General features: G+C 39.8%; 3 protein-coding genes across 3 annotated transcripts; 2 read left to right on the top strand and 1 right to left on the bottom strand.

Annotated features, from left to right (window-relative positions):
- The first annotated feature begins 6,912 nt into the window (after nucleotides 1-6,912).
- LOC108574026 lies at nucleotides 6,913-10,456 on the top strand. The gene is made up of 4 exons (XM_017936523.1): nucleotides 6,913-6,936; nucleotides 8,030-8,124; nucleotides 8,637-8,668; nucleotides 8,826-10,456. Exons 1-4 carry the CDS (start codon nucleotides 6,913-6,915, stop codon nucleotides 10,454-10,456), a joined length of 1,782 nt encoding a protein of 593 aa, XP_017792012.1.
- A 5,029-nt stretch (nucleotides 10,457-15,485) lies between these two features.
- On the top strand, nucleotides 15,486-18,795 carry LOC108574069 (methyl farnesoate epoxidase-like). Its single transcript, XM_017936580.1, has 8 exons — nucleotides 15,486-15,573; nucleotides 15,834-16,085; nucleotides 16,556-16,844; nucleotides 16,993-17,231; nucleotides 17,308-17,519; nucleotides 17,750-17,836; nucleotides 17,916-18,057; nucleotides 18,604-18,795. The coding sequence occupies exons 1-8, from the start codon at nucleotides 15,486-15,488 to the stop codon at nucleotides 18,792-18,794; spliced, it is 1,500 nt and encodes a 499-aa protein (XP_017792069.1). The 3' UTR covers nucleotide 18,795.
- A 778-nt stretch (nucleotides 18,796-19,573) lies between these two features.
- On the bottom strand, nucleotides 19,574-24,920 carry LOC108574047 (probable cytochrome P450 305a1). The gene is made up of 8 exons (XM_017936554.1): nucleotides 24,676-24,920; nucleotides 23,470-23,724; nucleotides 22,912-23,149; nucleotides 21,988-22,147; nucleotides 21,784-21,895; nucleotides 21,284-21,464; nucleotides 20,760-21,016; nucleotides 19,574-20,169 (listed from the first exon to the last, which is right to left on the bottom strand). Exons 1-8 carry the CDS (start codon nucleotides 24,764-24,766, stop codon nucleotides 19,991-19,993), a joined length of 1,473 nt encoding a protein of 490 aa, XP_017792043.1. The 5' UTR covers nucleotides 24,767-24,920; the 3' UTR covers nucleotides 19,574-19,990.
- Nucleotides 24,921-25,777: the final 857 nt, after the last annotated feature.

Genomic DNA, 25,777 nt, shown 5'->3' with positions numbered 1-25,777 from the left:
CACACACACACACACACACTCAGTCCTCCTAATAATCCAACACAACCTAATTGCACCGTGAAGATTAATGTTATCGTCGAAAACACTTTACTTAGCCCCTTGACCTATGATTTCTTTTCCGACTATGCATCTAAGCGTCAGCCATTTAATGTTTTAGTTCTGTATCAAGTAACGAAAGTTAATCTGTTACAGGTTAATTACATTTAGAAATCGTTCATTTTAGAAATTAAAACGAAAGTTAGGATTACAATGAATTTTTTGAGCTAATGTAACTATTTTTGTCATATTTCGAGCAGAATCTCTGCCGCGAGTCTGACACGTTGTTGTAGATTATAGGGTTAACTGTTGGAAGAACTTAAAACTCGGGGAATCCCGAAGAACTCTGTCGGTAAGTTAGAACACGTGTTTCCAACGAACCAATCTATCAAATTAAATGTTTCTAACGAGTGTAGTATCTATGTTTCTTATTTTATCTTGACAACCTGTTACTTCTTTTTTCCTCAATTTTCAAATCGATACAGATTTGTTCCTCGTAAGAAAACTCGCGTGTCTCGTTTCTTTTTGTTCCACGGTTGGTTAGTAGAAAGCAAAACGTCGCGGAACTGGAGGAAGAGAAGCACAAGGCCTCGGTGAAGATACGTATCGCGTGCGTAGAATAGGAAGGATCAAACTTTCCTCTGTACTACCAGCGTTCCCTCGATTATTGCCGACTATTCGAGATAGGGGCACGACAGGTAAGAAGAAATCGCTGCCGGTGAAATTCGTGTAAAGATTCAAACTGATGACTTCAGCGAGACGGGCAAAAAAAGGACGACTGCGGGAGAATTGATGGACAGGAAGTGTGGAATGACGTTTCGCGGAGATGAGTCCATTGACGTAAAATATTGGCTGGTATTATGCGGAATCATTTTTCAGATATTTGAATTGGAAAAGTTTCAAGCCAGTTCCTTTGAAAGTGGTAAATGCAACGATTCAGCGTGGCGATTTTCGAGGAGCTGTACTCAAAATAGTTTCATTTAAAAAATTGTTGAAAATTGAAATTTATTAATTGCGAAATTACTTTTTGCAAATTATATTTTGCAAGTGTTTTCATGCAATCGAGTAGGTGTATCGATTGCTCCAATTTCGTCAATTATGTTGTCTTTTAACTTATATCGCGATTCTCAGTCTCAGTTTTAGTCTTCACTTGGAAAGTTTTATTTTCAAACAATTAATAAATTGTACTGTACAACTGAATAGATAAGAAAGATATTAAAATTATTGGCACAATTTTAGAATAACTTTGTAATGGAAAATTTTCCTTGTCAATCCTTATTTCCGTTTTCTCAAATTCCTACAAAATAAGGTCCAGTGCAATCTTCCCCTCTTCTCACCCGTTCGATTATCTTTTCTGAATAAGAACATTTTAAATAGTTCTGTTTAACCCGAGTGTTCCACAACAATTCCATCGCCGCGCCTTTCTACACAGTTCCAAGGAATTATTCGACTCTTCCCCGAAGAAGAGAACAAGAGGAAGACCTAGTTCTACTTCCGACAGAAGACTAGAGCACAGTTTCCAAGAAGCACCTTGCGATTGTTTGTTTTTCACGAGCCTTTTTTACCCAATCGCGTAACCGAAATATCGAGGAAGGGGGCATTTCCAAGGATCGCGGGCTACCTTTCGAGGGACGTTGTAGAAAGTGGACCGTAGGTATAACTCGCCCATGAGTCGACCATTCCGAGTGCAAATACGAAATTTCTAAAATACATCGATCCTCTCTGTTTGCCGTCGCGCCTTTGAAATATTTCAAACGTCGTTCCTCCGGTTCTGCCCACGCGGTCGTGAACTGTGCACGACACGTGAAATTGCTATGAAACCGATAGAAATTTCTTGTACCGAGGTAGAACGATTCTTCGTCGAATTTTTACTATACCGATCGAAAGTATCCGACTCTCTCGCGAAGCGAGACAGAAAAATATGGAGGATGATGTTGAACGTGGTGAATTCTTTGGACAAGTGATAAAATTGTTAGAAATTTATATTGCGGCAATTTTTTTGAATATTCAGAATATTCGGTGGAAACGCGCCATTTCTGCGGATAAATCGAAATTAATTATCATTTAAAATTATTTTAATTTTAATACAGTTTTAATTATCATCAAATATCAAAAGTTTCTAGAACCCTTACATTTGGTATAGAATTTTTAAAAATTCATGGAAACCCTCTAATTATTTACCGAACCAACTGACCTCCATTACAGAAACCAACAATTATCCATTCCACGTTGTCTCGTAATTCACATCTATACTAAACGAACGAAAACTCTCAGAGTATCTACTTAAACGAATAACTCCATGTGAACATTGAAAAATCCTCGAAGAATAGCAATTACCTTCGACTATCTCCTAAGGTAAAATACTTAAAAAAAAAAAAAATGGCGACTGAATCTCGAAGAGATAGAGTTACACTTAAACCAATAACTATATATTTCCCATTAAGTTTACCGTCTAATTTACGACGAGCGATTAAACAGAGATGAAAAGCAAGAAAGTTGAAACGTTCACACGTGGAATTCGAAGAATCGTGACTTTCAATTTCGACGATAGAAGAGAGGATATTTTTCCGTTTGGCGGTGAGAAAAACGTTTGTATCAAGAGGAAACTAATATATCCCGGATACGAAGGAAAGGTGAAACGTCCGTTCGGATTGTACCTTCGGCCGGACTCGAAAATCTGGAGCAACGGTGCGCGGCCGAGTGATTTACGAACCGGAATTACTGGACGGTTTCGCTTTCATCCCGGTGTATCTCGTTTGAATTTAGCTACAGTCGTCGATTCCAGTTCGGTTTACGAATTTAATATAGTTTCTTCTTGTTGATGAAACGGTACGTTATTTATCGATCCAGCGAACGAACGGTTTAACGAGATTCGAAAATACAAAAGAAATTTTGCAAGGAAGCAAATGACATTTTTTTTTTTCTCGGACAAAGTGTATTTCCTTAGACAATTTTATTTATCTACGGCAGAGACTTGGAATTATTTAAACAAATGGGCTTTTCTGGAAATTAATTAGGTAGCTGAATTCGTCGTTGAGAAATATAAAATTTTTATATGCACCTGAACCTTTGTTTTATTTTTAATCATTTTCGAGGTATATTGGATGGAATAGACGTTGAAACTTCAAATATAAAGGGCCGTTTTCACCTCTTCTAAAAAAAATTAGATAAGAAATAAAGAAGAACGTGTGTCAAATATTTTTTCGAGAACCAAATCGTAAGTAAATTTCACTAAAATCTAAGAATGACACTTGGGGAATTCCCCTCGTTGTTAATATTTAATAATCTTTAATCGCAAAATACGATACAATTTTAAAAATACAATAATCCTCAAATTAACATTTTCTAAAATAAATCGGTATTAAATTAAATATTTCATTTTCTTAAATTTCTCTTCTCTGACGTTTCCACTGCTACCAATCCCTTTTTTCGCAAAAGCCAGATACACTCGTACCAACGCTTGCAACGCAAAAGAAACTTAGTCGAACCAAGAGAGGAAAAATAGCAGAATGTCCATTTTTATCGTCCAGCGTAAATTCGTCGTTTCGTGGAATTTATTAGTGGTGCATCGATGCGGGTATTCTCCGTGTAATTGGCGGTGGTTAAAATTTCAATGAGAGCTCTTCGCGGCGGCACGAGTCGTTGCTTTTGCGTTATAAAGTTTCTTCCCGCTTTAGTGTGTATACACTTTCACCGGAGTCTGTGATTACGAGCTTTTCAAATAAGACGCAACGTCGCTATAATCGCCGCGCGTGTTCCATTTCGAACTCATGGACAAAAAAACATCAATCTTGAAACTTTTATATTTTGAACTTCTTTCTATTGAAAAAAAAGAAGAAGAAAGATTAAAGAAAGGAAGAGAAGATACCCTTCTTCTTTTCTACACTAGTTTGATCATCTACGACGACCTTGAGACCAAACATTTGATTGCATAAGCGATTACTGTACGATGCCGTTTTGTCGCGCGACTGTTGAATCACTTAACGAGCAATAAAATTGTGTAAACAGGGTCAAGCGAATTTCATTCGGAAGTTAATCGACGCTGGGCAGTCCTAGCTGAATGCGTAATTAATGAAAGAGGACGGCGTTAGAAATCACGCGAACCGAGGAAGTTTATTTCCATACGTGGTAAAAGCGAAACTACGCGACGACGATGATTGTGCCTCGCAGCTGCAATTAGTTCCGCGATTTTCCACGGGACATCAATATTCACTTTGAAAAAGCAGAATTTCTAAACTAAATGAAAATTAAATGCTCAACAGGTGCAGCTTTCGTACTGAAAATTTTGAAGAGGGATTTTACGTTTTTAGAGTATTTTCAGTATTTTCAGAAATTAAATACGCCCAATTCTACTTTTCTCTGAAATCTAACCTCTCTCTTTTCACTTGTCGCAAGAGAAATTTCTTCTCTCATCGATTGATTGAAACAATCGTGAAAAGGTACAGAAGTTCGATCTCTCGATGGACCAGAATTAAATACACCTAATTGCATTTGTTTCTAAAATTCAACTTCTCTCTTTCGTAGAAACTGAAATTTCTTTTGTAATCGATCAAATTCCCTTTGTCTCCAAAATCCAACTTTCCCCCTCCACTCGTGAAAATTTCTCTTCCCTTCGATCGATCCTAAGCTCGAACTCTCGATAAATCAAAATTAAACTCCCTTTGTCTCCAAAAATCCAACTCCTCCCCCTCCACTCACAGAAAGTGAAATTTCTCTTCCCTTCGATCGATCCAAAGCCCGATCCTCCCGATAAATCAAAACTGAACACGCCAAATTCCCTTCGTCTCGAAAAACCCAACGTCTCTCCTTCCGCGTGTAACAAATGAAATTTCTTTTCCCTCGAACCGATTCGAAATTCGATCTATCCGCCGATCAAAGTCAAACACGCTCGATTCCCTTCGTCTCCAAAAACCCAATCTCTCTCTCCCCGCGTGTAACACGTGAAATTTCACATCTCATCGATCGGGATTCAAACGCTCGCGGAACAACTGGCGAAGTTTGATCTCTTCGATAGATCGGACATCTCTCTGGACGTGGAAAGGAAACGCGGTAGTGGTCCAGCCTGAGGGTGTATCGCGAGAGAAACCATCGTGAAATTTCGTTCGAAAATCGATCCGTGACATCCTCTCTGTTCAAGACGGACCCTCCTCGTCGGCTCTCCCTTTCCTCCCAGCTTCCCTTCTACCTGGTTTATCTGGAGCACGAGGTATAACCTTGCTACATAACCTTGCCGTTCCCGTGAACTTCGCCTTCGAGCCGGCAGAGACGCGTAAATAGCCTGGAGAACGAAACCGGCTGGATCGCCTGTACTCGATCACTTTCTCCGGAACGACGATGGCCCACCGTGGTGTTGTTGGAGTAAGATCGCCAACCGGCTCTCGTTGCCGGTGAACACAGAGGCGAGGAGCAAAGGGAACGAACGTAGCGATGGGATCAACTCCTTTTCTTGATCGATGCAAAACGACGACGAGGCGATCGTGGATGCTTTTTGTTGTGCTCGTTACGAAATGCACGTTATGCACGGTGATCAGTGGAAGATGCAGGATCTTCTTGCAGGAAAGTGGAACGGAAATGGAAAGTGGATGCGGAGTTATTCGCATCTTGATCTCTCTGGAATTTCTTTCGAGAATTCTTTTTCTTCTCCGTTTTTGGTACTTGTTTTGGGAGAGCTTCGTGTCGATGAAGGGAATTGGTAGGGCTGTAGGATGGAATTAAGTATAATGTAGGTTTTTGGAAATGGGAATTGCAATCGGTGGTGCTTTTGATGAGTATCGACAATATTGTCAGTTTAACTTTTTTAGTATTGATTTTTAATTGAGAGTAATTTTTTAGAATTAATTCAGTACTCATTTTTAATACTATTAGCAAAGTTTGAGTAGAGCGATTGTCTGGATTAGTACAGCATCTGCCATTTTTAACCAAAATTTACACTACCGGCGAAAAATTTGGCATCACTTGTCAATTTACACCAATCTGTTGCTAATTTTTTATAGATTGAAATGATGTTGTAGAGATCAATAGACATTTACCCCATTTTGAAAAAATTCGTTAAAAAGTTCTTAAAATTGTTTACATTTTTCTAGAAATTTTTGTGTAGCTTGCACAGTGATTCCAAAGATTTGGCCGGTAATGTAGTCTGCTCTTGATCTTGAATTTCGATTTATGGACAATTTTAATTACCGACAGAATCGTTACCCAAGGAGCAGTACGAATCAATTATTCGATAAAAACCGGGTAAATCTGCCGAAAATTCACTACCGAAACGAAAGAAAAAATGAACAATTCTCGAAGCAAAAGTCAGCAAACAGAAAACAATAAACAATCCCCACAAGAATGAATTAAAAACCCCGCTAAATTGACCGTAGAACATTTCTCCCTCCTCCAAGAACAACTTCCAAGCACGCGGAGTAGAGACGAAGAAAAAAGAACGGTAAAAAGATGAAATGTTTTCATCTGGAACAAAAATCCGGGAAAGTAAGCTAGAAACACCTTACAAGTACACGCGTAAGAATATTTTTATCCAGCAGGTTTGTCTAGTCCTCGAGGCAAAAGAAGAAAAAGAAGAAAAAAGCGAGCAACGAGATCGGTCCCATCGCTAGCCAGTCGAGTTACGGGGCTTTCCGTAACGCGGGCCCGTTCGGGCCCACCACCATCGCCGTCCTGTGCGGACTACCTCCTCCACCAAGACAGATTTTACCACCACCTTCGCCACCTGGCCCGGACACACCACGAGCCACCTCCGACGATGGCACTGGGGGAGAATACGCGCCTATATAACTACGGCGTTCCGCTGATTGGACGAAGTAACTTACGTTTTCCTGCACTTAGGGAACAAGAGTACGCGGCCCGAGCCCAACGGGCGGCATTGCGAGAAATATGAGGATTCGCCCGGGATGCGCGGTCAGTTTTGCTTCTTTTCATTTCTTTTCTTCTACTTTTCTTCTCAATTTTGCATTGATCTTCGATTTTATGTAAATTCGTTATTCGCGACGGTTTTAAAGAGTATTTTTTTTTTTTGATAAGCTGATTGTTCTCGAACGATTTCAAGGGTGCATTTAGTTCGCGGTTTTTTGGTTTTTGGGAGGTACGTTATGGGGCAAGTGGTAAGTGAGAACGAATGGTGATCTGTTGTTGAGATTGTCGAAGGGGTAAGTTTGATTGTCAATTGACGATTGGGTCGATAATTGGTGCTTTCGATCTTTTGATAGAAAACGTTTGTTAGAGATTCTGTGAGGATTTGGTGGAAAGTTTGTAATGATTGTGGAATATGAAGGTCGTTTAAATTTGACGAGAATTTGATAAATATTAGATTGCAGAAAATGATAAAAAATTTTTAACAATTGCAGAATATAAAATTGATTCGAATTTGACGAAAATTGGATAGATGTTGGAATCAACGATTGAGATCGCAGAAAATTTTCAATATTTGCGAATAATCGTAGAATATAAAGTTCGCTTAAATTTGACGAGAATTTGATAGATGTTAGGTTGCAGAAAATGTTGAAGACGACAGGCACGATCATTTTTAATATATTCTCTACGAATAATTATTGGAACTGAGTCGAATTTTAATTTTTTTCAATATGTCGGAATTTTAAAACGTTCCACAGTTGTAATTCCATTCCTCAACAGCGACGAATACGTATCAGTTCGAGAACAACAGTTGACCAGAACCGGAACCATAAGGCCGCAGCGGTCGCTATTTGTCGGCGAACGTGTTACTTGATTATCGATCGGCGACGAGTTTCGAAAGTGATGTTCCATAAACGAACAGCCGTTAAAAGTCATGTCTGGAACGTTGCCATAAAAAAAAAACGAGATTTCTCCGTGTCACGTACGCGAGCTGGCCGTTCTCTGATCAAGATCTAAAGGATGTGCGATTAAACCTGCGGCTTTAGAAGTCGAAGACAGGAAATAGATAGGGGACATTAACCAGCTAACGTTCATCGACAGTGAAATTCCTGTAATATCCATGCAATTACGTTCGTTACAGGCTGCACTGGTAGTGTTACTGCAAGTCGCTCTTGTGACGAGCAAGGCGGTGGACCAGAATCAGCTACAGCAACAAAAGTCTCAGCAACAAGTTCCGTGAGTGTATCTCAGATGATTCTATTGGACGAAGACCGATCAAAATTTTGTTGAAATTAATTTTTTCCCCCCTTTTTCGTAATTTAGATTTTATGGTATTCCAATTGATTCTAATTCCCTCTTCGTCAAATTACCAAAGATTCAACCCTTCCAATTCAATTCTAATCAATACGAAAATTCCTTTTTCCAAAGTTTTCTTCATTTTTTAAATAATTCCAATTGCACCATATTCCTCGAAGACTCAACCCTTCCAATTCAATGCTAATAAATTCCAACATTCCTTTTTTCAAATTTGTCTCAATTTTTTAATAATTCCAGTTGCACAATATTCCTGTTGCACTCTAATCCTAAAAGACTGAACTCTTCCACTATGAAAAAATTCGAAAATTCCCTTTTCCAAGTTTCTCTTCGTATTTTAATCCTTTCTCTCGTAATTCCAATGATACAATATTCAACTCTTCCACCACATTACCAAAAGCTTCATTTCTCCAAGCCTCGCAATTTCTCCCCAGATATGGCACAGCGGCACAGAAGAGATGGGGTGGTGACTTGGGAGGTCACGGCGGCGACCTGGGCGCTGGCCTTGGCGGTGACCTAGGTGGCCACGGAGGAGACTTAGGTGGTGGCTTTGGCCATTCCGGAGGAGCAGCCACACTCCGGTGGAGGTGACATCGGGGGTGGCTATGGCCACTCCGGTGGAGGTGACATCGGGGGTGGCTATGGCCACTCCGGTGGAGGTGACATCGGGGGTGGCTATGGCCACTCCGGTGGAGGTGACATCGGGGGTGGCTATGGCCACTCCGGTGGAGGTGACATCGGGGGTGGCTATGGCCACTCCGGTGGAGGTGACATCGGGGGTGGCTATGGCCACTCCGGTGGAGGTGACATCGGGGGTGGCTATGGCCACTCCGGTGGAGGTGACATCGGGGGTGGCTATGGCCACTCCGGTGGAGGTGACATCGGGGGTGGCTATGGCCACTCCGGTGGAGGTGACATCGGGGGTGGCTATGGCCACTCCGGTGGAGGTGACATCGGGGGTGGCTATGGCCACTCCGGTGGAGGTGACATCGGGGGTGGCTATGGCCACTCCGGTGGAGGTGACATCGGCGCTGGCTTCGGCCATTCTGGCGGCGGTGGCGGTGGTGCAGCGCTCGAAGGGCACCACGACGACCATCACGACCATCACGACCATCACGACAAGGGTTACTGGAAGAAGAAGCTCATCTGGAAGCCTGGCTGGAAGAAGATCTGGAAACCGGCGAAGAAACAGATCTGGAAGCCCGCCTGGAAGAAGATCTGGAAGCCAGTGTGGGTACCGACGCAGAAGGCAGTGTGGAAGGACATCCAGGTACCAGCCTGGAAGAAGATTTGGAAGCCTGTGTGGAAGGAGATAAAAGTCCCAGTGTGGAAGGACATTCAAGTACCAGCGTGGAAGAAAATTTGGAAACCTGTCTGGAAGCCTATCAAGGTTCCAGCTTGGAAGGAGATCCAGGTACCAGCTTGGAAGAAGATCTGGAAGCCTGTCTGGAAGGAGATCCAGGTGCCAGTTTGGAAGGAGTTCCAAGTACCAGCTTGGAAGAAACTCTGGATCCCTGAATGGGTGAAGGTTGGTATTCCAGGAGAACATTACCATGGCACGGATCATCACGGTTGGCAATACACCAGCCACGATCTCTGGAAGAAGAAGCTGATCTGGAAGCCTCTGTGGAAGAAATACTGGAAACCTGCGAAGAAACAGATCTGGGTACCCGATAAGAAGCTGGAATGGGTGGAAGCTTGGAAGCAGATTTGGAAACCAGCTAAGAAACAGATCTGGGTGGACGACAAGAAGTTGATTTGGAAGGACGAATGGAAACAGATATGGAAGCCGTCCAAGAAGCTAATCTGGGTGCCTGATAAGAAACTGGAATGGAAAGAGGCGTGGAAACAGATATGGAAGACCGATAAGAAATTGGAATGGGTACAGGATAAGAAGTTAGCGTGGAAAGAGGCGTGGAAACAGATCTGGGTGCCGGCTTGGAAGGAAATTTGGGTTCCAGCTTGGAAGAAGATCTGGAAACCGGTATGGATATCGGAATGGTTCCCCTCGGAGGATCATCATCCTCATCATCACGGATGGGAGGATCGAAAGGACACGCAGGCTCGAGGATCTCAGGTGGTCCCTTACAGTCCTGAGGCCGCGACGAAGCAGCAACAGGTCGATGAGAACAAGGTCAGGTGGGATAGATCGTCGAAGGCGGAGGTTCCGTCGATCAGTCAGGATCTAACGCCACCTCCAGCGTCGAATAATCAGAGTGGTCTAGCAGCGAATTTCGCGTTTCCCAAGCACTGAGCAGATTGCTTGTACAAAGCTTATTCCAGAAAGTATTGTATCATAAGCCGCTGTATATATTATTCTAGTTTTACGTTAGGTATAAGTCCTCTAGTTAGCTAAGTTCTCGGAGGATTAATCGACTGACACGGTCCGGACTCAAACGTGTTTTATCCTTATGTATGTATATTTCCACCTTCCTTCTTCTCTTTTTCTTTTTTTTTTACCCGACGTTGTTACCTTCATTTTGTTAACCGATGCCGTTACGAATAAAGTTGATTAATATTTTGTTAGAACAGTGGTGTTGTTATTTCAGATATTTCTTGCTTTTTTCATCGAGTACGGTCTAAATTGGAATATCAGAAGCCAGGAAGATCTTCCTCGGTGTACCATGATCGCTATTTTTCTTCGTTCTTTCATTCAGCCTCATTGTAACAATTTCTCTGCACTTTGGATAGGAGATTTTACAATTCTTTGAAAATTAGAATATCCCAGAAAATGGAGGACTTCAAAATTCTACTTGGATCTACAGAAACTTCTTCCTTAGTGTCCTACAATCGCCATTTTTCCTCATTCTTCGATTTACCCTCGTTACAGTCGAAATTTTACACTTGGAATGCTCTTAAGATTCTGTAAAAATTAGATCCACAGAAACTTCCTCGACATCTCGCAATCACAATTTTCCCTCATTCTTAAGTCTACCCTTTTTACAATCATTTATCTTCTCTTTGATAAGAAATTTGACAATTCCCGAAAAATTAGAGTATCCCCCGAAAACAGACAGCTTAAAATTCAACAATACTCGGATCCACGAGAAACTTCTTCCTCGGCATCCCACAATCGCCACTTTCCCCGTTCCTTAATCCTTCCTCCATTACTCTCCTAGCAAACTCTAATCCAGAGGTGTCAAATCCCGGCAATATTTCGTTAACACCTCGGAATTACTATTTCACCGAGTCATTCGGTGGCCCACGCTAAACATGACGCAACGTGGCCACGCGAAACCAGAGAAAGTCGGGAGATCTCTGTTATGGAAGGAAGTCGAGCCGCCGTTGTATATGGGAGACCTCGACCGTGGAGAAAGCATCCGTGCACCCACACAAACGACCACAGACACGCGTGTACACACACGACGTTTCAAAGCAGCATAAATTAATTCGTGTCTCTGCTTTATCCAACCTGGCCGTAGTAAGTCGTCGTGTGCATCGAGCAGAGAAACTTTGCCTCGCTCTCTGTCAGGGGTCAGACTTTTCATCGCGCGTGTCTCCGCTGGACGAAAAGAAAAGGGAAAAGAAGACGGAGAAATGTCGTACGCGTATTTTCTAATCGATCTTCACGTCGACCAGCTCTACCTTCGTTTTCACTTTCCTCTCCTCTCCGCGGCTGTCTTTCTCCTCGTTCTTTCATCATCATTTGCGTCAGCAAATGGCTCCCCTCGTCGAGACGTCCGTGGAAAATTTGGAAGATGATTTCTCCGGGATTCTTCCTTTTTATCTTACTCGATGAATGATCGATTTTGTTTTTTCTTTCAAGGATGGAGATTTTTTAAGTACGCTTGGGGAGACTCTTTGCGAGAGACTTTCTTCAGGCTTCGACGTCGATCGGTTGGATCTCGAAGGAAGATAAAGTGGATTCTTTAGTGTCCTTTCGAATATTTTCTAATTTTTAAGAAAAATACTTTGCAACGTGAATGATTGATTTTTTTAAATATGGTGATTCTTAGGTCGGCTTAAAGAGACGTAAGAAACTTCCTTTAGGTTTTCAAATAAATAACTTGGATTTCAAAATAAAATTGAAGAAGATCGTTCAATGTCCTCCATCTCGAAAATTGTCCAATTTTTATCCTAAACTATTTCACCGCATAAATTACATTTCAAAATAAAACTCAAGAAAATTTTCCAACTTTTGTCGAAACAAAATTTATTTCACCGTATGAGCGGTATATCTCTTAAAAGATGCAACAAACATTCTGCTGTATTTTAACATAAACCGTATCGTTCTCTTTTCCATTGACCCCACTGTATTTTTTATGCAGATTGTTTCCGTGTCGTGTGACACTCTTTTCCGCCGTTTGGAATATTTTCCAGAGGACGGAATTGTCAACGCCGAAGGTCGTATCTCCTCAAGAAAATTCTTCTTGTTCACGAGGCTGCAGTCAAATGGAAATCTGGCACGTTCAATGGAAGACTATTACCGCGATAACGATCGATTTTACATACCCACGATGAACTGATCACGGTATTAGACGAATTAGGGGAGAGTCGTGCAGTACCGGCCAAATCTAGATCTCGCTTATACTGTTAGTTGACTGCACTATTGGTGGAAAAACAAATGAATACTATAGCCCTGAGCAACGTATTCCGGCGACGTTCTTTTTCTTCAGTATTACCGGAGTTCTAAGACGTTTAACGTTTACGCCGGTGTTCCGAAAGTTATTTTTCATAGATGCAATGGTTGGGCTCACGTGGAGTGTACGGATCAAGAAAATATCGATCGCTTTAAATGATTTTTACCAACATTATTTATCACTTAGACCTCAAAATCTACCAAGTAATTAGCTGGCCGGTACTGCACGACAATTTTTCGTTCGCTGCAAATTACAACTTTTCTATTTCTACGAATTACTTATCTTTATGAGAAAATTTAAGAAAAACCATTTGTCCCCTTTGTACTACAAATTACTTTTTTGAAATTTCATTTTTACCAACATTAGCCCAAGTTATAGTACAAAAACTTAGAGTGGCCGGGTACTGCACGACTCTCCCCTATACACACGTTGAAAACAACGAATGATTAGTTTAGCTTCTGAATAGCTTCTGTGATAGCTTGAATTACGGATCGAGGCGAGTTTATGGGAATTTAATGACGGCGAAGCCGAAATTGATCGTAGCCAATTTTCTTACGGTAATTGTGTAATATTTCGTGACGTTAGAAAGCGGCGATAATTCAACTAACTCCGTAAGAATTCGTTCTGCGTGTGAGAATTAAAAAGAAGAAAGAAGAAAGGTAAAATTGAAAACACATGTAAAGTGGTCTTTAAGAAAAAGTGTTTATAGCTGCTACTTCAGTGACTCGTGTCCGCAAACATTGCTGACAAAACATATGTGTCCAAGCACATGACGTCGCTTATGCTTGTTTTAAAGTACTCGAGCACGTGTGCGTTAATACATATGTAAACGATTACCTTAAAAAAAAATGAGAATAAAGCGTCTCGTGCCGTCGTAACGCTGAATGAAGAGATATATTAAACGAGTTTTATTAAGTCGACTAGCATCGACAAACACTTTCCACGATGTATCTTTGATAATTATAATTTTGCAAGTAAATTTCTTCTTTTTTTTTTTTTGTAATACAGCTTTTCACTTTTCGTGTATTTTATTGGCTGTTTATCTGAACGTCTCATTAACTGCTTCAACTTTCGGAAGTACTTTAGACATTTTTTCTACTCGATTCTGTATTTTAACGAGTGTGTCTTGTAAAATGGATAAATAAATTTTCGACCTTTTCTTTGTATTTAAAGAAAAAAAATTGGAAAGGTTAAAGACGATTTCTACAATTTTCCGAAAGAAAAAATTCCACTGTTAGCTTCATTTTCTTAAGAAAAAAATTGCAAAGGTCAAAGACGCTTTACAAAATTTTCCAAAATAAAAAATTCCACATTTAGCTCTCTTCTTCTTAAAAAAAATTGCAAAGGTCAAAGACGCTTTACAAAATTTTCCAAAAACGAAAGATTCAACGATAGTGGGCGTATCGAAAGTTTCTCATCGTTACTCCTCCACGTTATGAATGCAGCGGTAATTAACAGAAGCACCTGAACCTACGAGGTTCGTCTCGCATTTCACCGTGGCTTGCAGAACAGCAGAAACCAGTTCGGTCAGTTTGGCTCCAATTAGCCCGTTCACCCAGGAAATAATTCCGCGACAGCTTCGAAAGTGCACTTCTTATCGCGACTCCTTCCTGGCTCGCGCTTTTTTGCAAGGTGCAACGATAAACTGACTGGCGAGCGGCTCGTTTGATCTGATAAAACGCGTTGTCTTTAAACATAACAATGGATCGAATTTCAAACGAACAGAACAATCCTTTCTTCATTTTTTTTTTTTTAATACTTATCTTTCACTACGTAAAACATCTCAGAATTTGAAAAAAAAAAAAGAACGATTATCTTATTTTCCTTACAACTTGTTCCAACGTGAATGAATGAAACGATCGTTTTTTCGTTTTTTTTATATTTACTTTTTGCTATATTACGTATTTCAAAAATCGACGAAAATAGGTACCGTTCTATTTTGCTTTCAATTTTTTTTAACACGGTAATTATTCCTCGAGCCGGAACTCCAATTTCGGAGAAACCAAATTTCTACTCTTCTTCTACCGGAGGACGTTGATCTCGCGTATTCCTCGTATTCGAAACTGAAGTACGCTTCTCTGGATGCTTGCATGTAAATGAACGACCAAACAGAGCGGTTATTAAAAATTCGTACGCGATTAACCCGTGAAATGCTATTCATATTCTTGCGTGAGATTCTATAGAAAAATTCACACTTAGAAACGAGAAAACCTTTCTTCTCGGTCACCGTACCCCTTAGATAATGAAATAGCGTTTTAAGAAATATCAAATTCGACAAAAAGCTCTTGAATTCCAGAATTAAATCCAATTTAAATTAAAAATTTGAAAAAGTATATAAAATGATCTTCGAACTGTTTTCCCTAAACGAAAGCGCAGAGCACTTTCGCCCAAAATAATTTCTTTCCTGCTGTTACGTAAAATACAACGATTGCCAGGTTGAACTGAATTCACTCCTAAATGAAGTTTGAAGAAGAAGAAGAAAAGAAAAAAAATGGACGGAACTTCTGTAGACGGGACTGGAAGCGGGGAGAGACACCATGAAAAGGATGTCTGACACAAGAAGATATTTTCGTCAGAGGCCATGGGTGTCAAGCCGATAATATCACAGAGTGCCGTCAGAATCGTTTTTATTACCATATGTATATATGCTTGGTATAGTAACCGCATTCGAAGTCACCAAGTGAAGTATCAGTGCATTCCAAGATGTTCTACGCGACCATCGTCCTCCTAATCTTGCTCTTCTGTGTCTTTTGCGTCTACGATTGCATCAAACCGTCCAATTTCCCTCCTGGTTGGTGCACAGTGAATTCGTAACTTAACACAGTGAAGAAATGCTAATTTCAAGAATTTCCTTCGTCACAAATTTCTTTTACAATTAATAACTATCGACATTGTAACATTCTGCGGAAATATTCGAAGATTAATTAAACTTCGAATCGATTCGACGAAGTGCAGATTATAATTTCTTGAAAAATTAAAATAGAATAAAAATAGAGCGGTAATTCTTTTGGTTTCTTCGAAGTATTCATATTTTACCGAACATTTGGGTAGGTCCAAAATGGCTGCCGCTGATCGGCTGCTTCCCAACGTTTCGACGATTGAAACTGAAGCACGGATACGCTTACATAGCGTTTCAAGAACTTATGAAAACTTACGGACCGATTTTGGGAGTGAAATTGGGAAATCAGAAGGTTGTCGTTGTTTCCACGCACGATCTAGCGAAGAAAGTGCTTCTTCAGGATGACTTCAACGGCAGACCGGATGGATTCTTCTTCAGAGTCCGCGCGTTCGGCAAAAGAAAAGGTATTTAATATTTTTCACTCTTAAAAACTCGTGAAAATATTTCCAATTTCAAAATTTTCAATTTAAGTCATAATTCGAACAATTTTAATCTGAGAGCCTCCAAACCCCGCTTAAAAGAAAATTTCCAAATGCATTTGAAGACGTCGCTTGAAAATTTCAGATTTAAGCCAAAATTCGAACAATTTAAATCCACGAAAACCTCCAAACCCCGCTTAAAAGTGTCAGAATTCTTTTTATCTCCACCATTTAATTACCATTGATATATTTGTAGTATCGGGGCCTCCATGCCCAAATAGGAAACCGACAAGGGAGAATAGGGAGGGGGTGGTTAGTATAACGCGCAAAGTCTCGGCTTGGTAAGCCGAAGGTGCCGGGTTCGATTCCCGTTGGGGGTCTATAACCCAAAAAATATTTTTTTCCGTTGTCGGTTCCTACATATTCTAATCGACAAATTCTTTCTCGATCGATAGGCCTTCTGTTCACGGAGGGACCAACATGGTCCCAGTGTCGCCGTTTCACAATGCGCCATCTCAAAACCTTTGGATTAGGCCAGTCTACCATGGAGAAGCAGCTAACAGTCGAGGCTGAAAATCTCGTGAATTATCTTCGTCGTGCGAGTGCAAATGGTCCTGTACCAATTCACACCACCTTCGACATCGCAGTTTTAAACTCCCTCTGGTGCATGTTCGCCGGTCACAGGTTCGACTACGAGAACGACAAATTGATCGAAATCCTTGAAGTAGTCCACGACGCTTTCAGGTAAATTAATTCGCAACAAATGTTACCTCACAATTTTCCAACGTTGGAATAACCAAATTACAATCGACAGCGTGTAAAATACACGAGCATGAACACACGTTTACAATCTTTGCGCAAGCACGTTCGTGTACACTTCCTGTTCCCATAGATTGATGGACACAATGGGCGGCATTGTTTCGCAAATGCCATTTCTACGCTTCATAATACCAGAATTATCCGGTTACAACGAATTAATGAGGATCCTTCAGAAGCTCTGGAATTTCTTAGACGAGGAGATCAGCGTTCACGAGAAACAATTGTCGGGGAACCAACCGCAGGACCTGATCGATGCGTTTCTCTTGGAGATCTCGTCGATAAATGGCGAACGCGATCGCACCATTTTCGACAGTCGGTAACGTTTTTTCTGCAAATTTAAAAAATCCTATTTCTGTTAGACGAAAGTTGGTGTGATTTTCTTTTTCAGGGGAGAATTTGTTGGTCTTATGCCTGGATCTGTTCTTGGCCGGCTCGAAAACCACGACGGATACTTTAGCGACTACTTTGTTATTTTTATCTTTGCACTCTGAATGGATGAAGATACTTCAGGAGGAGCTCGATAACGTGGTTGGCAGATCGAGGTCTCCGACTTTGAAGGATTACTCGTCGTTACCGATGATGGAGGCGTTTCTTGCGGAAGTAATTGATTGTTTAAATTATTCATCAGCAGTAGCTTCGATTACTTTCATTATCGTAGTTCCGTTGAAAATTTCTACAACTGCTTCGATCGCTACAGACAGACGATTCATTATCTCCACTGTTCTTCCTTGTATCCGACGTTGCTTCAGCTGATGATTACTGAAAAATCAAATAGGCGAAAAATTCACTTACGCCACTTTTCCGTTAAACGGCTGAATTGTTCAAAACAGGTACAAAGATTCCTGATCCTGGCACCGCTTGGAGTACCTCACAAAACCATGAAAGCGATAACTCTGAACGAATACAGTATACCAAAGGCAAGTGTGGCATATATGTGGTATTCTCGACGATAAGCATTGAATATTAATTGTTAAGAATATTATCGTGTGATTTTAGGACACGATCGTTCTTCTGGATTTCCACAGCGTGCATAACGATCCAACGCATTGGGATCACCCGGAAGAATTTCGGCCGCAACGATTTCTCAATGATAACGGTCGATTCTGTCCGAACAACGCGAGTATGCCATTCGGTTTAGGTCAGTCTATTTATCCACGTTATCAGCGTAACCGATTAGTTTTACTTTTAAGAGAAAATATAAATTTAAAGATAAAGTAGAAAATATTATAATTTTGTCAAATTTATTCAATTTAATTTTAAACAATTTTTTCAAAAAAAATTCACGAAAAAATTACTTTAACCACGTATGTCATGTTGACCTTGAAATGACCTTGAAATCTGCAAAGAATCGTAGTTTGTCATTTCAAGGTCAACGTGAGGCATAGATACGGTTGAACTCGGTTTTTTCCTCAACTTTAACGAGATAGCCACGAGAAAGGTATCGTTCCGTTTAAAAGAATGATAGTGAATAATAATTAGAAAAATACACGCGTGAATAATAAATGAAAAAATGTACTCAATCGTGGAATAATTCACGAGATGAAACGAAAGGTTCGAAGCGAGCGTGACTCGTCGATGTGACGGTGGACGGATGGTGATTTAAATAGAAATTCCGTGGAAAATATCTCGCGGAGGTTTTTACATAGTTGAAACGTTTGGTGGAATTAACGATGACCGTTTCTAGGCAAGAGACGTTGCCCAGGAGAAATGCTGGCCCGGAAATCCTTATTCTTATTCCTCGCCTACGTTGTACATTACTTCGACGTGGAAATTTCACCAGAGCACGGCCCGCCGGACATAAATGGCTACGATGGTTTCACTATATCTCCAAAACCGTTTTATCTGAAGCTCGCAACGAGGTCTGACGTCGTATAAAACCGCAGCACGATGTAAATGTAACGTGAACAATTTCGACAAAAAAAAAGTCGTAAGTAGAGAACGAAAAATTTTCCAACGAAAATTTACACCTGATCGGTGTACAATCGATCCGCGACGTAAACACGGTTTGCATATATAATTTACACGACTCGCTGTATCACAAATTATACACATTGCTGTTCTTAATCTTAATCACCGCGCAAGTAAATCTTTCCGTATCTGTTCGCTTAATTATTATTGAACGTATCTAACGACACTCTAAACAACTTCCTTCGGAATACGTTAGAAAAATGTAAAACTGCACAATTGTGCAAAAATAAATTGCAGCTGTTACACGCGACAATTAAGCGATAAACGTGCTCCTAACGAAGAAGATTGTGTTTCGAGATAAATTTACTTTAAAAGCGGTTGCGTGTACACTTAATGAAACAATACGTTTGCTAAATGTCGCTTTTCAATATAATTCTTCGACCTGTTACTTATTTTTACATTTCACGATAAAGAATATCGAAGCAAAAAATATTCTCTTGGAATTGTCACATTTCTTCGAGAATTTCGTTCACAACATTTGCACGATCTATTTTCCAGCGATAAGGGAATTCGTCTACGTCAGAGAGAAGTCGAGAAAGCTCGATATAAAAGGACCGAATCGCCACGTGCGCGCGAGCCTCAAGGTACATTTGGACTTCTACGAAACGAGCCGATTTCGTCGAACGCGTAAAACGACGCGTAAAGCGACTTTCACGCGGCAGAAACAATAAACGATAATACGGGGTGTTTGGCGGGAGAATTTGTTGAAGTCAAACAAACCGGTGTCTATCCGCGTAACGCGAAGCTACTACATATGTACTTCGAGACGCGTGAGACGCGTATGTACACCGGTAACGTCGTTGTCAACAGTCGAGCAAATAAAAGTTCGTCCCGTTGCTGTATGTGTCGGAAATAAACGCAAGGAATACATTATTCACTTCGTTTCATCTTTATTGTCTGTTTCCCTCAGAACGGCCAATTAACGTTCCTTTCGTATACCACGAACGGAACCATTCTATTAATATACAAATTTCTACGAGGATAAACGTGTTTCCTGTCTTAATCACACGCAACTTAATAATAAGCGTAGGCAGATCCGCTCGTTAGACGCGCAAATCAAATATACAACGTAAACGAGGATCGGTTATTCTACAAGAGAGGAACTATCGTGGAACGACTAGAACTTTGTAAGGTTTAGGTGAGATCGTCAGTCCGGGTATAGTTTCCACAGCTTTTGGTCCTTTGCCAGGAACAGGAAGCACGGTGAACTTTTGCATCACTCCGATGAACAAGATGAACATCGCTGCTTTTGCCAACGCTTCGCCTGGACAGCGCCTTTTTCCTGAGAAAACGAACAACATTCCGACAATTAAAAATACAGAAAGCATAACAAAGCAAAAAAAATTTTAGAAGAAAATGTGGAGGATCACATGTTTCCATTTTTTCTTTTGTTTTTTTAAATTCCTACGCAACTGAAATCTCCCTCACGATGACTGTACTAATTAACCGGAGACGAGTATTCATTATTCATTCGCGTGAAAGATACAGTATATAACAAAAGTTCCTGGACTCAGATTGCATAAACGTTTGATTTACATATTAACTTCTTTTTTTACTTTGAATATTTTAAATATTTGACGTCGCTTATTTGGTTTGCCAAATGAAGGTATCACACTTTCCCTTTTACCGTCTTCCATTTCACCGCGATAATTAAACTCAGAGTCCGAGAAATTTTGTTGCATACTGTACTTCCAACTTTCCTAGAGACATCCGGAAACGAACGTGAACAGTAACATCGTTTTATTTACATTCTTGTGCATTGTCGCGTCTCGATGAAGTAACGCTCTCACGGGCTACATATCTCGCGAAATTTCTACGATTTTAGAACAGCAGAAAGTTTCTTCTTCTTTCTGTTCTACATATACTTTGTACCTTTTCCAAAACTCAAGGAATACGTGTCAGGTTCAAAGGCTCCGTTCTTTATGAATCTTTCAGGCTTGAACTTGTTCGGTTCTGGATAGATATTAGGGTCACTGGTGATGGAGTACGTGTTCATTAGAATAGTGGCGTTCTTTGGTATCGTGTACTTGTCGAGATTCGTCTCTCGAAGAACTCGTCGCGGGCCCAATATAGGAAATACAGGGCACATTCGTTGCGACTCGAATATTATAGCCTCTGCGTATGGAAGCCTGCAACAATAAAGAATTTCGGTTTTCCCGTGTGCTGCATTTCTCTGATCTCTCCTTCGTACGTTCGCTTTTACTCTCCCACGCAAAATAAAAGATTCTATGAATAATCTTAGGATCTCTGAATAGCTCTGAATTTAACCTTGAATTTTTAACTTAAAGATTCAACTTTTTTTCATTTAACGAAAGTTCCATTTTCAAAAATTACCGTGTACCACTTGTTTGGTACAACTAACTATGTTAAACCATAAACATAATTTATTCGATTACTTCGTCCTGTCTGCTAAATCGGGAAGCCTGTCACGCGGGATCACCGAGTCGATTTCCTGTTGCAACTTGCGTTGCACCTCCTGGTGTACCGCCATATGCATAAACAGGAAGTCCAAGGTTATGCCCGTGGTGGTGCAACCGGCGATGAAGAGATCGAGCAGCAAAATCACTAATTGATCAACTGAAAGAAAGGAAAAAATCCATTGAACGAGACGGAGAATTTACACGTACGGCAGGGTTGCACGCGACAACTTCTTGTGAAAACGCTTTCTCTTCGCAGATGCTTCCATTAACACGCCAGCTCAGCAGGCAGGGTAAGAGGGGGTAACATGAGTAATCTTAGAACCTGAAGAGAACTTGAAATTCGTCATCGTCGACTTTTAACAAAGAATGTCAAAGGTAACTAATTTTACGATAATTTAACAATACAAAAGATTTCTGACGAAATGGAACATTCCCGAAGTTACAAATGAAACAGATTGTAAATCTTGAAATTGTACCAGTGAAAATGCCGCCGGCATCTTCGTTATTGATCATTTCGTGTAGGAACATATCAATTACGTCCGCCTCGCAGCCTGGCTTGTAATTCTTTCGGTGTTCCTCGATGGTGTCCTGCGTAGAAAAAGAGAAGAAGAATCATCACACACGTGTAACAGCGTGTTTAATAAATATAAAATCATAATTGATTTACATAACAGACGCACCAATAAGAACGCCTTGAGCTCGTTGTTCAGCGTGAGGAGAAGGTTGTACCCTGAGGCCACAGGTGCAACGTAACGGATCCAAGGGAAAGTGGTGAGAAGCCCGCCGAGCATGTCGAAGACTTGCGCGCGACGTTCCATCAAGTCGGAAAAATACTGCAACCTACGGGGAGACGTTTAAGAGACAATAAACAATCACGATCGAATACGTGTCCCACTTTGCGACTCGCATCTAAACTCTCGCTATGGATCGTTACCTTCTGTTTCCGATTTACCGCCTCTTTACTTACAAACGATCAACTATACTCGCTTTTCTCCAGAGAAAAAAGGGAAAGAAAGTGTTATACTACGTAATATTTTATCTAACGTCTGTTAAATTTTACCCCAAGTCCCCTTTGTCTGTAATATCTTTCAAATCCGTAAGAGCGGCGCTATAAATCTAGAATATAAAAAAATGTTACCCTATACGGAGAGTTAAAAAAAAAAAGGATCTAAGACTTTAAATAGCGCTTATAGCACTATGTTAATCGACACAGATCCCAAAATACTTTGGTAATTACAAGTGTTCGATAATCTGAAGTGAATCTCTTCAAAAAAATAATCTTTCTTGATCTCAGTGATAATCGAACGCTCGTAAATCCGAAAGTAATCTTTACATCGAAATGATACATTTTAGGATTATGTTGACTAAGAATTTTTTACTCCTCTCGGTGAGTATTATAAACTTCTAAATTCTATGACCCTTTTTTTTTTTGTAACACTCTGTATAACGAAGAAGAAGAAAAAAGAAGAAATTCAAGGGAGCGTATAAACGATTCCAAGTTCAACCAGCCGTTCGCACGCATCGAAGACCAAATACGTGAAAACTGTGCTCCTCAAAGCAGAGAAATCGAACGAGAGACGTGTATATGTATGTAGAGTATGTACTTGTCGTCCTCGCAGAATGGCTTTCCAGTCGCCACGTTCCAGAGGACATTTACCACAGCCGGTGTGATCAATGGTTTTAATTTTCGTACACCCCCTTTCTTCAAATTCTCCTGCAGCACGACCAATTCATTCTTGATCATCTCCGACATCTCGCGTTTCCCAAAGCCGAATATCCTCATCGTTCGCACCATCCAACCACGTAATTCCTTCCATTCCGATCCGTCATTCATCGTGATTCCTGTTCGTTAGTAAAAGAAAGAAAAAAAAGAAGAGAGATAAGATGAAAATATCGGTTCGTATGTAAATCACAACTTATCTATATTAAAAAGTATTACAACGTGTTAAAATTGATATAAATGTTCTTGAAAATGATACCTATGCAAAATGACAGTAACACGATGACATACATCGTGGAAGGAAAACTGGAACGAAGGACAAGATGCAAATTCCGCGTTTCATTAAACGGTTCTTTTTCAAAACAACAGGAACGTGAAATATTTACAAAATGTTTTCCGCTAATTATACTTTCTAATCGTTTAGATATGCAATAATGTATACCTTGCTTCTTGCCCATATTTCGAATTTTGATAAACTCGTTCCAAGGACGTCCATCGTATTCCTCGTTCTTCATTACATTCTGAATTAGCTTGTTTCCGGAAATGACCAATACTTTGTCAGTACCAATGTCTACGGTTATCACTTCGCTATCGTATCGCTTTGACAGCTCTAAGAACGCCATATGCTGCCCCCCAAGTTCACGACTTAGACGCTTCAATAAAAACTGGCTGCCAATAAATGGCCATGAGAACGGTCCTAAAAGATAATATAGTTTAGAAAAAAAAGGTGGGAAAAAAGGAACAAAGTTCTGATGTATAACGATACTCTGCTATCTATCATTGAATTTTTGAACGCAAATCATGATGGTGTTTCCTTAATGGACATAAGTTCGAACGTTCGAGGAAGTATCGAAAAAAATTTCAAACGATTAATCGAATCTAGTATTTCTTTTTTAACTGAATTAGAAATATTAAAAATAGCGGATATTTTTAAATACTTGCAGTTTTTTAAATTTTTTGTTGTTTCTTTTTAACATAAAGACATTAACAATATCGTACGATAAATGTGTCAAAAATGCTGACATCGATTTCAAACGAAATTCTACGACGTGTAACACATGAAATTCGAATTTTGAATTGTTTTTGATTATTTATTATAATTTCTACGACAAGCGAAAGTTTTCGAAAGTAATTCAAGCAAGACGAACGAAACTCAAGAAGAATTATTTTAATCAATGAAACACAGTAGACGCGCTAATTTAAACCATTAAAGTTAACTGACCTAGTCAAACCGATCACCGTTCACATTCGCGTAACGTACGTTAAAGCTTGTCTAGTTTATTACTTTATAAATTCTTCTATCTCTCCCAGTATACGTTGTACGTTATTCAAAATTAATATTAAAGCCATAAATAATTGAACCAATTTTTCAATCAATACAATGCGTCGCACGTTAATTGTGCACACGTGTATTACGTCTCTAACATAGTATCTGATATTCGAACACAGTGTCAATTCTAAAAAGAAAACATAGAAAGATGTTCCAATGTTTGTAGATAAGTTAGGAACAGAACTCTATGGTCCTATAAGGGAAATTAAGGATGAAAATCGATCTCGCGTTGGGTCGATATTGATCGACGCAGTGATACTACACATGTCGATCGAGTAGCGTGACACGAAGTCTACATTCAAAATAACTCCGGATTACCTGGTGGATATTTTCTCGTTTTGTTTTCGAATACCACAGAAACGAACAGTAAAAGCAGCATCAGTAACAACAGTACCACGGTGGCGAACATTGTGAAGCGTCTTGCACACGGAAACTAACTTGTCGATACTCCAGCAATCAATGAAACAGTTCGAACTAAATTGGTTATATGAAGAATAACTGTGAACGGTAAATCAGTCAGCTCGAATTCTTCGTTCACGACTAATATGTCAAATCTCACGTTTCAATCGTCGTTTCGGCTTCTTATGTCTAACCACAGCCGATAACGCGGCTTTTCCGATAAGCCTGAACACCAGTAAGCGGTAGCCCCTTGTCTGTAAGCATATCAAAGTGAGAGAATTAAAGGCCCGAGTTGGCGATGCTTCAATGAGATATAGTTAGACAAGTTTTCGTAGTGCATTTAGTCACACTTAATGTTACGTAGCTTGTGAACCGTTTATCTTCACCTCTGATTACATCTACGTGCTGGCGCTACTTTAACCCTATTGTCGGGACATATGAAGCATATTGATATTGATCATGTTATTTCTTTTTTTTATTTCTATATTTTGCATGATTTTCAAGCATTTTTGCAAATATATTTTGTTCTTAGACAGTGTATAAATAAATAAATCGAATAAAATCTAATAATCGAATAAATCGAAAATAATCGTAAACTATAAAATATTGTTTATAAGGGGTTAAATTAAATTAATTTACAACACAGAATTGATAATTTTTGTCCTTGTAATTCATTAATATTTAAATACTATTTTTACTCGATTCTTCCTAGAAAAGATCAAGGACAGATAATATTCATACAGGTATAAGTAAAAATGAATTCTTGGAATAGATCTGAATATCTTCACGTGTAGTTATTTAAATTGAATTTTAAAATTTTTAGTTCGAGAATAATCGAATACTTGTTGGAACATCAAAATTATGTGACCAATTTAAATATTTCAATATCTTTTTATTTAAATATAAGGGTATTCAAGATATAACGACATGCATTGCGCAATCATATACTATTTTTTCCTTATATTACAAATTACTTCATTTTACTTTACAACGAATGTTCGTACAATATAAGTAAAGTACA

Source organism: Habropoda laboriosa, unplaced genomic scaffold (genome assembly GCF_001263275.1).
Source record: "Habropoda laboriosa isolate 0110345459 unplaced genomic scaffold, ASM126327v1 scaffold145, whole genome shotgun sequence".
Classification (NCBI taxonomy): domain Eukaryota; kingdom Metazoa; phylum Arthropoda; class Insecta; order Hymenoptera; family Apidae; genus Habropoda; species Habropoda laboriosa.
The sequence above is the reverse complement of the archived record's forward strand: the minus strand, read 5'-3'. Positions and strand labels throughout refer to the sequence as shown.